The sequence below is a fragment of the Oncorhynchus clarkii genome, chromosome 19 (genome assembly GCF_045791955.1).
Source record: "Oncorhynchus clarkii lewisi isolate Uvic-CL-2024 chromosome 19, UVic_Ocla_1.0, whole genome shotgun sequence".
NCBI classification, from domain to species: domain Eukaryota; kingdom Metazoa; phylum Chordata; class Actinopteri; order Salmoniformes; family Salmonidae; genus Oncorhynchus; species Oncorhynchus clarkii.
The window spans coordinates 43,383,224-43,398,223 of record NC_092165.1 but is presented as its reverse complement, the minus strand read 5'-3'; the positions used below and the strand labels follow the sequence as shown (position 1 = coordinate 43,398,223).

Below are 15,000 nucleotides of genomic sequence, written 5' to 3'. Positions count from 1 at the left end.
ACAGAGTCACTGCTTCAGCTAGTCTTTCAATCACATGCTCTGCAAAATGCACTGACATTTATAGTCTGTTCCAAAGTCACTTAACCATGTAATGTCTCTGTATCAGTGATTTCTCTTCTCATGAGTCCACTCAGATACAGTATGTGTAATTAGATGCAGCGGTCTAAGGCACTGCATCTCAGTGCTAGAGGCGTCAATACAGACCCTGGTTCGATTTCAGGCTGTATCACAACATAGGGCTGCGCACAATTGGCTCAGCGTCGTCCCTGTTAGGGTTTGGCCGGGGTTGGCTGTCATTGTATATGAGAATTTGTTCTTAACTGATTTGCCTAGGTAAATAAAGGTTAAATAAAAAATATAAATGAATTTCTGTGTGTCCAAATCCCAGCTGATGTTAAATGTGGAGGCTGACAGATTGTCTCTATGTGTTTTTCTCTCTCGTAGATGTGTGAGCTGCTGCACTACTTCTGTGACTGTGAGCTGAAGCATCGCATCGAGGCCATCGTGTCCTTCTCAGACAGCTTCGTCTCCAAGCTGCAGTACAACCAGAAGTTCAGGTACAACGAGCTGATGCTGGCCCTCAACATGTCTGCTGCCATCACCGCCAAGAAGACCAAGGAGTTCCGCTCCCCTCCCCAAGAACAGGTACACACTGAAATAGAAATAACCTAGGATGGCCTCCTAGTTAAAGATGTAGGTAATGGTGAGTTTATCATCTCTCTCCTGTAGAGTCATAGTATGAGAAAGTCACAGGCAAGCAGTTTTATTCACAGACTTTCGGACGTGGCCGTAACTCTGTGATTGAGTTAGGCTTTTTGAAATGCTGCCCACTTCATGAGGACTGGGATGACTGCAGACATCTGTGTGTGTTAACCTTGTTACACGAGTATTAGATAGAAGTGTTTGCACATTAACACAGGACAGGCTGCTGCTCCTAAGCGAGTGTGCGCACACATACACACTGCAACAAGGGCACATTGTTCTAATAAACCTCAAAGTGACCCTCTGATCGCCTCTCCACTCTGAACTAAAAAGAGAGTATTTGGGGGGAGTTGTGGGAGTGTTCAGTCATTTTTCCACATTCATGGGTAATTGATTTCTTCCTTTTCCTTAAATTCCCTTTGGTTTTGTGTCATTGGGTTCTTTCATTTGTGGAGAGCACAGCTGGCCCGGAGTGACTGAGTGAGGCTTAGTGACCGGCTCTATAACAGTCTAACAGCTCCCCAAAGATCTTTAATTTCTGCATGTCCCTTCGCTGCCCATCCTCAAGGCTGTGGGAATCCATCCCTGTCTGCTGTGTCATTGTCACTTCAGGTTTACCACGGCTCTTTACGACTCGCCACCCCGGCCCTGCCAGACAGGAGGGAAGAACACCCTCATCTCATCCACAGTATTTCAGGGTCACAGCTCCCTGCTCACTTCAGCACTTTTCACAAACTATAATGACTTTTTACCTGGCTCCTTCAACTTCTCTTACTGCACACAAGCTTTGCTATTTTCTCTGAACTATTTATGTATAAAGTGTGTAGGGCCATTGTGTAGCACAGTCATGTGGTCTAAATGACAGTCTATGTGTGTTTCAGATTAACATGCTGTTGAACTTCAGTACGGGGGAGGACTGCCCGTGTCCAGAGGACATTCAGGAGGAGCTCTATGCCTTCCACAACGAGCTGCGGCTGCACTGTGGTAAAAAAAACACCATCAGGTTTTATATGACCAGTCTGGAGCTGGAGAATATGACCTGCCGTCTGACTAGGATTAAAAATGACTGTCAGCATCAAATGGTCTGTACCGTAGAGATGAGCTGTGGAATTCATCGAAAACAAAAATGCCGGCATTGGAGATGTACTTTACTTACAGCAAAGGGGACACAATGCTTGTCCAAATAGGACTGGATAAAACACACACAACAAGAGTCAACATAATAGCATTTTTACTTGACAAACGGTGTAATATAGCTTGCTCTCATCCTGTATCCTTGTAAATATCCGTGTGTTGTCTGAGCTCCCCAGGTTGGTTTGAATTACGGTATTGTATTAGAGCTTCCGGTGTGTTTCTCGGCAGAATGGAAGGCTTCTCTATCTCTGCAGATATCTTATAGTTCACTGCCTCTCCAGATTGCTCTGACGTCTGAATGTTTTGCTAAATAATTAAAAGCTTGGTCCTGGGGGGGGGGGTACTCTACCAATGTAATGTCTTCTACAGTCACACTGCACTACTCTGACACAAAGCAGCACCGTAGAATGGAGACTGCAGGGAAATACAAAGGAAAGACACAGAGGGAAAAAATAACGCTAGCAAAAGAAAACCTGTAATACACCTGAAATATGGCGCTAGATTGACCGCTAGGAAGCAACATTTGTCCAGGAGTGGGATATTGGTTTCATCTCTGTGCCGTGTGCTTGTGTAGGAATCCCTATGGAGGAAGAGGAAGATGACCAGGACACGTCTATTAAAGGTCGTCTGCTGGCCCTGGTCTACAAGATCAAAGGTCAACCTCTGAAGACTGAAGAGGAGCCCACAGAGCAGGAACAACAAGCCCCCTGTAAGATAATTACTTCTACAACTATGTCAGAGCCAGCAATAACATGACTTGGTGACTGTGGAATCCACCTCATTCCCGTAGTCCCTGAAGATAATACAGTCTCTCAGTAATAACACACATTTCCTAATATACTCTTTGTTGGAGGTTATCCTATTTTTCTCCTGAACAAGCCACTGTTTACTCTCTCTGGCTAACATAGGTGGATGGGGAAATTGAAAGAAGCCGTGTAGCAGCTGAATAGTGATGCTGGCATACAAGCCCTGTTCCATTTGTCTGGCATGTAGCACAGACACCCAGTTGCAGCCATTTCCATTTCAATGTCTTTTTCAATGTTATTATGGTAATGTGGAGCCGGTAGAGGATTGGCTGCTCTGCCTGGCAGTGAGGGTCATCTTCACTCAGTCCTCCTTCTCTTCTGCAGAGAGAGAAGAGAAAAACACTGCACTGAGATAACTCAGGCTTCTTCATCCTGATCTTACACACATACACGCACACACACAGGCACACACAAATATACACAAATGCAGAGCTCTTTACCAGTATGGAAATTGTCTGACATTCTTCAAGTACAATGCGATATCAGAGGCTACTAATTAATTCACTGATTGCCATTAATCACTTCCCTCCCTTCCTGTCCTTCAGGACAGACCACTGTCACAACACTGTTTCACCATAGCAGAATCCTTCCCTCCCTGTCCTTCAGGACAGACCACTGTCACAACACTGTTTCACCATTACAGAATCCTTTCCTCCCTGTCCTTCAGGACAGACCACTGTCATAACATTGTTTCACCATAGCAGAATCCTTCCCTCCCTGTCCTTCAGGACACACCACTGTCACAACACTGTTTCACCATAGCAGAATCCTTCATATTATCGGGACAGTTCTATTGAAACTTTTTATGGCGTTTAATTATCATTTTACTGCCCTGTAAGACAATAAAGCAATCAATAAAATGAAAGCCCTATCTTGAGTTTAGAAGCCTCTCTGTATCCAGCACAGGAGGTTGGTGTCACGTTAATTAGGGAGGATGGGCTCATGGTAATGGCTGGAATGGAATAAGTGGAATGGTATAAAGTACATGAAACATGTGGTTGATACAATTCCATTCACTCCGTTCTCCTGTGGTATGTATCCAGGATGGGCTACACTTGTAGTTGAGATCAGTACATTTCATTCAAAGGAAAACATGTTTGCACTTTTCCTGACCACAAACCAATATGGGTACACCTCACTGCCTATAATAATAGTGCACTGGCAAGGACAAGTGCCCAATTTGCGGCAGGTAAATTTGGTCTGGAATATGCAACAGTGAATGCAGACAATGAAAGGCAATCTGTCCCCAGACCGTTAGACTGGCCCTGATGTGGACCATATGAGACTCTCCACTATTGATCTCACAAGAGAGAGGACATGAATATAGAGGTTGTGTGTTTCCAGTTAAACACTTGTTTGGATATTTTTTTGCCGGTGTTCTCTGTTTTTTTTTCAGACATGATTTATTCTAACTGTGCTGGGTTCAGACTGGGTTTCTACTGGGTTCAGGGTTCCTACTGGGTTCAGACTGGGTTACATAAACATAAAGCTGTGGTGAGAGCTGTGGTGAGAGCTGTGGTGTGAGCTGTGGTGAGAGCTGTGGTGTGAGCTGTGGTGAGAGCTGTGGTGTGAGCTGTGGTGTGAGCTGTAGTGATGATTGACAGCCCAGTGTTGAGAGTTTTACTCTGTGGAGTACAAGCCAAGCCAATCAACCAACCAGCAGAAACAGAGACCTAAAAACACAGCCTCCTGATTGCTCTGCTTTAAAACAACTATTATTGATTGCATGCAAATTGTCCCTTCCCCACTGCTCTGAATTGGTTACTGTTCTCCCTTTGGCGAGGCTACCTAAGCTTGGAAGACACACACACATACACACACACATCACACACCACCGCTACAAACTGCCTTCCAACGCCACAGGCCTATTGATCTGATTTTAATGAAGCCTTAAGGGTTCCCGTCATATGAGCTGTCTAAACAATGACTCAGTTGACCGGGAGAGGCAGCAGGATATGGTACAGTACTATTAATACCTCTTACTCTCCCAGTGAGTCACTTTTTTACATAATAGAGCTTCGATTCCGCTCCGCCGAGAATGTACTATTGCCTTTTCATGAATGAACTAGCAAAAGTGTTTTCTTGACAAATCACGGAAAACAATGACATTAACATTGCTCATATAATTCATTACCTCTTCTTTTGAGAAGAGACTTGTTGCTATGTGTGATACACAGACAGAGTTCTGCTTTCAGCAGACTGGAGCCTTGTGAAGGCAAGAAGAAAGTGAAAGAGACAGCTGCTTCTAATTCCAGGTCTTATCATGTTCTGAATTGAGTCGTTCAATGACTTCCCTTTCATCACTCTTGCATGGTGACAAGTAGGATCAGCTAGTCAAGTCTCTTTAACAGCAGTGATGGGGCTTTGTGACCAGGGCTGCTACTGAAGGGTCTGAAGAACCCTGCTCTGTCTCTCACTCACTTTTCAAAGACGTCTAGAGAGGGTCATTCTCTGTTCTGTTCTGTGTACATAATGACACCCAGGCACTTTGCCATCAATATGTATACCTACAAGCAATGTTCCCTAAAAATTAATTCAGCACTGAGGAAATTTCAGATCTTCTGTGCAACTTCCAGCGCACGTTTACCGTGAACTCTGAGGCTGTACCCGCTTTAAGTTACAGTTTTAACAGTGTCCTTGTAGGCTAATACATTATCAACGCATATTGGCTTTGCTTGAATTGCCATGCCAATGCATTGTTGTTTGGGCCATTTTTTTAATATTATATTTCAAAGTTTGAGGTAGGCTGTATGATCACGCCGGTAATAGATCCGCTGTTGTATTACTTGTGAAGCACAGCTGAGTGAGCACACATTTAAATCATTTGCTTTTTATTTGTATTTTTCTGGGTTGATGGAGCCTGTATCTGATGGTCTGTCTCAGAGGAGGGAGAGAGCAGCAGACTGATGGTCCGCCTCTCAACATCCCTACGCTCTCCGTTTCCTCCACTGACTCCTGACCAAGAAGGGACACGGCAAAACTCAAGTCGCACCGCATTATTTCTGCCTCATGCACAAATTGATGTTGTTTCTCCTACGAACAGAGAAAGTGAAATGTTCCTCGATTTAAAAAAAATACCCAAGCCGCTAGAAATAACAACAACACAAACCTATAGATACACTTTCCAACTCATTCATTACTACTGCAGTGCTTGTTGTAGCGCGAGTGGAAATATGAAGAACACACGTTTTATGGCTTATAAAAGTGTTGAGTAAAAAGTGTTGGTAGTGCTGAGCGAGAACTTAAACATGAACTCACTCATATAAACAGCAGCTCTTTAATGTGTTCGTTGACGGTCTCTCTCTAGTCATGGTTTTAAAAGTTTTGAAATCTCACAGTATCAACTTTGCTGTACTGAACTTTTGTACCTGCTACGTTACTGCAGACACGGCCATCTGAGCCATCCGATTGGCCAGCGGTTGGCCTCTAGTGCACTTAATTTGCTCTCTGGAATGTCTTCAGTGTATCTTCATGAAATGGTTGACAATGGCAACAGTTGGCCTACCCGGCACACAGGGCAGCTGAATCAGGTGCACCTACAGCTTGAGACAAATAAAAAGAATAGGAACACAAGGCTTTATCATTGGGTTTTTACAGAAATGTTTGGCGATCGACTAGGAATGCATTGGAGATCAACCAGGCGATCGTGATGGACATCTTGGTGACCACTGTTCTAGAAAGTTGAGTGAAGTTCAATCTCGTGCTCTGTGGGATGATATTTCTGCGCGGCAGTCCCGGGGAGGAGGTCCCGGGGAGGCAGTCTCGGGGAGGCAGTCTCGGGGAGGCAGTCTCGGGGAGGCAGTTTCTGGGAGGCAGTCTCGGGTAGGCAGTCTCGGGGAGGCAGTTTCGGGGAGGCAGTCTCGGGGCTACTGCACTTAGAGGAAGCATTGCCTACAAACCTCTTTGAAAAGGCTCACTTCCCACACACTAGTTCCATCTACTGTACTTCCGTAAACTGCTCTTGTTTTTACCACTATAATGTTAGGACTTCTTACTATACCACTATATGACAAAGGTTACAAAAAATGTGGCGGTGCAGTACATATCCTAAACATGTAAAGGAGATAAAAAGGTTCTGCTGTCTGTTCTCTAGCCAACCTGAAGGAGTTGATCTCCCAGACCATGGTGAGCTGGGCTCAGGAGTGCCACGTCCAGGACCCCGAGCTGGTCAGAGTGATGTTCAGCCTGCTGAGGAGACAGTACGACAGCATTGGAGAGCTGCTCCGGGCCATGAGGAAGAGCTACACTATCAGTGCTGCCTCTATACAGGACACCATCAACCTGCTGGCCTCTCTGGGTCAGATCAGATCACTGCTATCCGTACGCATGGGCAAGGAGGAGGAGAAACTCATGATCGACGGTCTGGGGTAGGTTACATGTCAGTGACACAGTCTACTGCACGAACATATATAGTCTGATAACCAGGGAGCTTTAAAGTACCAATGCTTAATTTAAGATACAATAATGATCTCAATCACTGTTCCAAGTATTATTTGACCTGTTCTGAGTATTCTGTGTTTTGTATTTCCATCCAGTGACATCATGAACAACAAGATATTCTACCAGCACCCCAACCTGATGCGTGTTCTAGGCATGCATGAGACGGTGATGGAGGTGATGGTCAACGTGCTGGGAGGAGGCAAGTCCCAGGTACAGTTCAGTACTGCTACGGATGATACAGGAGACTATGATGTATCACAGCATCCATGACAGTTGTTGATGAGAGATTCAACTAGCACTGTGTGGCTACTGGGTAGGCGTCAGATGCAGCATAACACAACACAATGGCCAATTACGGGGAATGACTTTAACAAACACACTTGAGAATAAATATTGGTTGTATACAGTATTTGAAAAACAGGTTTTCCAGAGCTCCAATGTGTACAGTGGGGCAAAAAAGTATTTAGTCAGCCACCAATTGTGCAAGTTCTCCCACTTAAAAAGATGAGAGAGGCCTGTAATTTTCATCATAGGTACACTTCCACTATGACAGACAAAATGAGGGGGAAAAAATCCAGAAAATCACATTGTAGGATGTTTAATTAATTTATTTGCAAATTATGGTGGAAAATAAGTATTAGGTCAATAACAAAAGTTTATCTCAATACTTTGTTATATACCCTTTGTTGGCAATGACAGAGGTCAAACGTTTTCTGTAAGTCTTCACAAGGTTTTCACACACTGTTGCTGGTATTTTGGCCCATTCCTCCATGCAGATATCCTCTAGAGCAGTGATGTTTTGGGGCTGTTGCTGGGAAACACAGACTTTCAACTCCCTCCAAAGATGTTCTATGGGGTTAAGATCTGGAGACTGGTGAGGCCACTCCAGGACCTTGAAATGCTTCTTACGAAGCCACTCCTTCGTTACCCGGGCGTTGTGTTTGGGATCATTGTCATGCTGAAAGACCCAGCCACGTTTCATCTTCAATGCCCTTGCTGATGGAAGGAGGTTTTCACTCAAAATCTCACAATACATGGCCCCATTCATTATTTCCTTTACAATGATCAGTCGTCCTGGTCCCTTTGCAGAAAAACAGCCCCAAGAATGATGTTTCCACCCCCATGCTTCACAGTAGGTATGGTGTTCTTTGGATGCAACTCAGCATTCTTTGTCCTCCAAACACGACGAGTTGAGTTTTTACCAAAAAGTTCTATTTTGGTTTCATCTGACCATATGACATTCTCCCAATCTTCTTCTGGATCATCCAAATGCTCTCTATCAAACTTCAGACGGACCTGGACATGTGCTGGCTTAAGCAGGGGGATATGTCTGGCACTGCAGGATTTGAGTCCCTGGCGGCGTAGTGTGTTACTGATGGTAGGCTTTGTTACTTTGGTCCCAGCTCTCTGCAGGTCATTCACTAGGTCCCCCCGTGTGGTTCTGGGATTTTTGCTCACCGTTCTTGTAATCATTTTGACCCCACGGGGTGAGATCTTGTGTGGAGCCCCAGATCGAGGGAGATTATCAGTGGTCTTGTATGTCTTCCATTTCATAATAATTGCTCCCACAGTTGATTTCTTCAAACCAAGCTGCTTACCTATTGCAGATTCAGTCTTCCCAGCCTGGTGCAGGTCTACAATTTTGTTTCTGGTGTCCTTTGACAGTTCTTTGGTCTTGGCCATAGTGGAATTTGGAGTGTGACTGTTTGAGGTTGTGGACAGGTGTCTTTTATACTGATATCAAGTTCAAACAGGTTCCATTCATACAGGTAACGAGTGGAGGACAGAGGAGCCTCTTAAAGAAGTTGTTACAGGTCTGTGAGAGCCAGAAATCTTGCTTGTTTGTAGGTGACCGAATACTTATTTTCCACCATAATTTGCAAATAAATTCATAAAAAATCCTACAATGTGATTTTCTGGATTTTTTTATTCTCATTTTGTCTGTCATAGTTAAAGTGTACCTATGATGAAAATTACAGGCCATTCTCATCTTTCTTTTTAAGTGGGAGAACTTGCACAATTGGTGGCTGAATAAATACTTTTTTGCCCCACTGTATGTGCTACAAACCAAGGCAAGGGAGGCTGTACTGCATGTAGAAGGGAGGCTGAGTGTGTGTTTGGGAAAGGAGGGGAGGGCAGTAATAAATGCACCACAGCAGGTGGTTATTCTCCCAGGCTGACGGCTCTCTACCATGACACTGGGGTATAGAGCCCGTCCTGGAGATGGAGGAAGGACAGAGGGGGGTCGGCATGGAATGGCATGGCAGGCCTTTTTAGACATTCGTTAGTGAAGGGGATTTATAGCAACACGCCTTGAGGAAGCCAAATAGTCAGTCGACCCAACACAAGCCCAGAATAGTGATACTGTGATACTGTAACTGTACCCTCTTGTCTGTCTGCCTGCCTGTTTGTCTCTTTTTGATGATCACATGAGTTAAGCTTGTATTTATATTTTAGGTCTTCTAGTTTCAACAATTTAACTACTAGTAGTTTCAAGTTTTATCTACTAAAAATATGCATAGCTGTCAGAAAGAGTCTCAGTTTTATAGTGAGAATTGGACAGGTTGTGCCTCATCAACCCTAGTCTCTGTGCTTTTCCTCTCAGGAGATAGCGTTCCCCAAGATGGTGGCCAGCTGCTGTCGCTTCCTGTGTTACTTCTGCAGGATCAGTCGTCAGAACCAAAAGGCCATGTTTGACCACCTCAGCTACCTTCTGGAGAACAGCAGCGTAGGCCTTGGTAGGTACACTGCTCCTGGTAGAGCTGGGCCTGGGGGTACACTGCTCCTGGTAGAACTGGGCCTGGGGGTACACTGCTCCTGGTAGAACTAGGCCTGGGGGTACACTCCTCCTGGTAGAGCTGGGGCTGGGGTACACTGCTCCTGGTAAAACTGGGCCTGGGGGTACACTGCTCCTGGTAGAGCTGGGCCTGGGGGTACACTGCTCCTGGTAGAGCTGGGCTTGGGGGTACACTGCTCCTGGTAGAACTAGGCCTGGGGGTACACTGCTCCTGGTAGAACTGGGCCTGGGGATACACTGCTACTGGTAGAACTGGGCCTGGGGGTACACTGCTCCTGGTAGAACTGGGGCTGGGGTACACTGCTCCTGGTAGAACTGGGGCTGGGGTACACTGCTCCTGGTATAGCTGGGCCGGGCACTACACTGCTCCTGGTAGGGCTGGGTACACTGCTCCTGGTAGAACTGGGCCTAGGGTCTGGGGTACACTGCTCCTGGTAGAGCTGGGCCTGGGGGTACACTGCTCCTGGTAGAGCTGGGCCTGAGGGTACACTGCTCCTGGTAGAGCTGGGCGGGGTGGAACACTGCTCCTGGTAGAGCTGGGCCGGGCGGTACACTGCTCCTGGTAGAGCTGGGCCGGGGGGTACACTGCTCCTGGTAGAACTGGGCCTGGGGTACAGTGCTCCTGGTAGAGCTGGGGCTGAGGTACACTGCTCCTGGCAGAGCTGGGCCGGGCGGTACACTGCTCCTGGTAGAGCTGGGTCTGGGGTACACTGCTCCTGGTAGGGCTGGGCCTGGGGTCTGGGGTACACTGCTCCTGGTAGGGCTGGGGTACACTGCTCCTGGTAGAACTGGGGCTGGGGTACACTGCTCCTGTTAGAGCTGGGGCTGGGGTACACTGCTCCTGGTAGGGCTGGGGTACACTGATCCTAGTAGAACTGGGGCTGGGGTACACTGCTCCTGGTAGGGCTGGGGTACACTGCTCCTGGTAGAACTGGGGCTGGGGTACACTGCTCCTGGTAGAGCTGGGGCTGGGGTACACTGCTCCTGGTAGGGCTGGGGTACACTGATCCTAGTAGAACTGGGGCTGGGGTACACTGCTCCTGGTAGGGCTGGGGTACACTGATCCTAGTAGAACTGGGGCTGGGGTACACTGCTCCTGGTAGAGCTGGGGCTGGGGTACACTGCTCCTGGTAGAACTGGGGCTGGGGTACACTGCTCCTGGTAGAACTGGGGCTGGGGTACACTGCTCCTGGTAGAACTGGGGCTGGGGTACACTGCTCCTGGTAGAGCTGGGGCTGGGTTACACTGCTCCTGGTAGAGCTGGGGCTGGGGTACACTGCTCCTGGTAGAGCTGGAGCTGCGGTACACTGCTCCTGGTAGAGCTGGCGCTGGGGTACACTGCTCCTAGTAGAGCTGGGGCTGGGGTACACTGCTCCTGGTAGAGCTGGGGCTGGGGTACACTGCTCCTGGTAGAGCTGGGGCTGGGGTACACTGCTCCTAGTAGAGCTGGGGCTGGGGTACACTGTTCCTGGTAGAGCTGGGGCTGGGGTACACTGCTCCTAGTAGAGCTGGGGCTGGGGTACACTGCTCCTAGTAGAGCTGGCCTGGGGTATGGGGTACACTGCTCCTGGTAGGGCTGGGGTACACTGCTCCTGGTAGTGCTGGTGCTGGGGTACACTGCTCCTAGTAGAGCTGGGGCTGGGGTACACTGCTCCTGGTAGAGCTGGGGCTGGGGTACACTGCTCCTGGTAGAGCTGGCGCTGGGGTACACTGCTCCTAGTAGAGCTGGGGCTGGGGTACACTGCTCCTGGTAGAGCTGGCGCTGGGGTACACTGCTCCTGGTAGAGCTGGGGCTGGGGTACACTGCTCCTGGTAGAGCTGGCGCTGGGGTACACTGATCCTGGTAGAGCTGGGGCTGGGGTACACTGCTCCTAGTAGAGCTGGGGTACACTGCTCCTGGTAGAGCTGGGGCTGGGGTACACTGCTCCTGGTAGAGCTGGGGCTGGGGTACACTGCTCCTAGTAGAGCTGGGGTACACTGCTCCTGGTAGAGCTGGCGCTGGGGTACACTGCTCCTAGTAGAGCTGGGGCTGGGGTACACTGCTCCTGGTAGAGCTGGGGCTGGGGTACACTGCTCCTGGTAGAGCTATTGCTGGGGTACACTGCTCCTAGTAGAGCTGGGGCTGGGGTACACTGCTCCTGGTAGAGCTGGCGCTGGGGTACACTGCTCCTGGTAGAGCTGGGGCTGGGGTACACTGCTCCTGGTAGAGCTGGCGCTGGGGTACACTGCTCCTGGTAGAGCTGGGGCTGGGGTACACTGCTCCTAGTAGAGCTGGGGTACACTGCTCCTGGTAGAGCTGGGGCTGGGGTAAACTTCTCCTGGTAGAGCTGGGGTACACTGCTCCTGGTAGAGCTGGCGCTGGGGTACACTGCTCCTAGTAGAGCTGGGGCTAGGGTACACTGCTCCTGGTAGAGCTGGGGCTGGGGTACACTGCTCCTGGTAGAGCTGGGGCTGGGGGATACACTTGCTGGGGGTTGATGGAAATCACATTCTCAGTACCCTACACCCCTGAGTTAATGGAGAGTCTCTGACATAGGAAAATCACATGCTATATCCAGCATCTCTTACTTCCTATTGGAACAACAGGCTTATACTGTAGTTACACTGGGTGTGGCGGCATCTCTGACGCTGTTCTCATTGTTATGGACAATAATCTCATTGGGGCCTCACGTTAGGTCCTTGAGCTGTGAGTCTGCATACATTAGACACACACCTGAGATTAGGTGTGTTTGTGTGTGTGTGTGTGTGTGTGTGTGTGTGTGTGTGTGTGTGTGTGTGTGTGTGTGTGTGTGTGTGTGTGTGTGTGTGTGTGTGTGTGTGGTTAGCTGGTCAATTGGTCGTGAATCCATCAGGGGAGAGGGTGAGTCATCATACATTCTGTCAGGAGAGGTTGTGCCACAGTCAGTCTTTGAACACCGTGCTGTGAGAGGGAGAAAGAGAGAGCGGTTCTCTCCTGGGCTAACACTCTCTCTCACACACACACACACGAACGCACGCACACACACACACACACACACAGAATTGTCCAAAGGCGAGGGACAACGTAGTCACTTACAGTAGTCTTCTCGACCCATGTACATTTTACAGTCTTGCACCTACAGTATATTGGACAAAGTCTTTGAGTGTGATTTTAGCCTGAACCAATAATTTGCATCTTTGAATGTTTCTGTTTATGAAAACAAAAGCTAGTGAAATATACTGCTGCTTTAATGAGCTTAAATGAACTCAGTGAAACAATAGAAGGTATGAGTCATTACTGCCAATATGAGCTGGAAATGTTGGTTTAGCTCAGTATCACTCAGCTGTTGACAGATTAACTGTCTGACAGTCCAATCAGAGTCTGGTCCTGGTTCATCGTGAGAGTGTAATGCTGCCACCTGCTGTTGGCTTTAGGTTACTCCCACAACTTCCCATCTCAATGAGAAGAACCTCTGACTTAGTGGAATGGAGAATCATTCTCTGAACACCAGAATTGTTGTAAATACCTGTGAGAAATGAATAACTTAAATTGGATCCTATGTATGTTTTCTCCCCGTAGCATCCCCAGCCATGAGAGGCTCCACTCCTCTAGACGTGGCTGCCTCCTCTGTGATGGACAACAACGGCCTGGCCTTGGCCCTGGAAGAGCCCGACCTGGACAAGGTAGGATATACTGTCTCTATTGGATGTGTGTGTGTGTTGGTGTGTGTGCATTAGAATTGGGGTTTTGTGTCTATGTGTTTCAGAGTATCCTCAGTCCATGTGGCTGTTGCTAAGCTTGTCTTTGTTTTGTCATGGTTGTGTCCTGGTTGTGTGTCGCAGGTGGTGACGTACCTAGCAGGCTGTGGGCTCCAGAGCTGTCCCATGCTGCTGGACAAAGGTTACCCTGACATCGGCTGGAACCCCATTGAGGGTGAACGCTACCTCTCCTTCCTGCGCTTCGCTGTATTTGTCAATGGTAGGTGGGGCACTGTACTGTAATGACTGTCAGCAGCTCCTGTACTGAACCTTGGTCTCTGTTATGGCAGGGTCTACTCAGGAATTTACGACCTCTCTCTGACCACAGCAGCCTAGTTGAAGGAGGCAGGGGGAGGCAGGGAGAGGGGGATGGGCTCGCTGTACCCAAAGAGGGCAACGTCATGACAGCAGTTTTAGAGATGGCCTGTCTGTGTGGATCCTGCTGGGCAGGCTAGACTGCCTGAGGGGGTTAGCTGATAGGAGCCACAGCCTCAAGGTCAGTAGAGTTCAGTGGAGGAACAGGATCTCACTAAAGAGAGTGAATATTGGAAACTGCTCCTGGATGAAAGAGCAGGGCAGCCATTCATTTGCTTCCTGACAGTGATGGACCAAAAACAGTGGCGATACATTGTCAAGCACTCACTAGATGAACTTTATGTCTGGTGCTGTTCACCTCCGAGGTGTTTGGGAGCCCAAAGGAGTATTTTGTTCATATCAGTTGTTGATGTGTGTGTGTGTGTACTGTGTGCTATATTTGTGTGTGTTTTTCCACTGCCAATACATTTTATGTGCATCTTGTGTCGATATCTGTGTTGATGTCAATGTGCTAATGCAGTGTATTACTGAAATATATGTTTTGTTAACCTGGTGGAGTGTGTGTGTGTGTGTGTGTGTGTGTGTGTGTGTGTGTGTGTGTGTGTGTGTGTGTGTGTGTGTGTGTGTGTGTGTGTGTGTGTGTGTGTGTGTGTGTGTGTGTGTGTGTGTGTGTGTGTGTGTGTGTGTGTGTAACAAATGCATGTGTGTGTTCCAGGTGAGAGTGTGGAGGAGAACTCCAGTGTGGTGGTGAAGCTACTGATCAGGCGTCCAGAGTGTTTTGGCCCGGCTCTGAGAGGAGAGGGGGGTAACGGGCTGCTGGCAGCCATGAAGGAGGCCATCAAAATCTCAGATAACCCTGCTGTGGACTTGCCCTCCTCCGCCCAGGGGGTCAGCTCTGACGCGTAAGCTACATACTGTACCTGCCATAGCTATAAAGCAAGAGCTAACGGCATAGTACATCGCAAAGTAAACGCTGTAAGATCATCATGAGTTAGTTAAGATGGCAAGGTAAGGCCCAGAAGACCTTCTCATTGGTTTTGTTATGGGCAGGTCTGCTGAGGACGATGAGGAGGAAGAGGTGGTGCATAT

At 48.1% G+C, this 15,000-nt stretch overlaps 1 protein-coding gene across 1 annotated transcript in view; it reads left to right on the top strand.

Annotated features, from left to right (window-relative positions):
* LOC139375249 (ryanodine receptor 3-like) overlaps positions 1–15,000 on the top strand; it is a 158,999-nt gene that overhangs the window by 100,182 nt on the left and 43,817 nt on the right. The window contains exons 36-45 of the mRNA XM_071116859.1: positions 445–645; positions 1,584–1,686; positions 2,411–2,545; positions 6,736–7,009; positions 7,178–7,292; positions 9,688–9,820; positions 13,418–13,521; positions 13,681–13,816; positions 14,627–14,813; positions 14,962–15,000. The exon at positions 14,962–15,000 is cut by the window's right edge and continues 70 nt beyond it. Of these exons, the coding sequence (XP_070972960.1) occupies positions 445–645; positions 1,584–1,686; positions 2,411–2,545; positions 6,736–7,009; positions 7,178–7,292; positions 9,688–9,820; positions 13,418–13,521; positions 13,681–13,816; positions 14,627–14,813; positions 14,962–15,000 (1,427 nt within the window). The remainder of the gene's footprint in view (positions 1–444; positions 646–1,583; positions 1,687–2,410; positions 2,546–6,735; positions 7,010–7,177; positions 7,293–9,687; positions 9,821–13,417; positions 13,522–13,680; positions 13,817–14,626; positions 14,814–14,961) is intronic.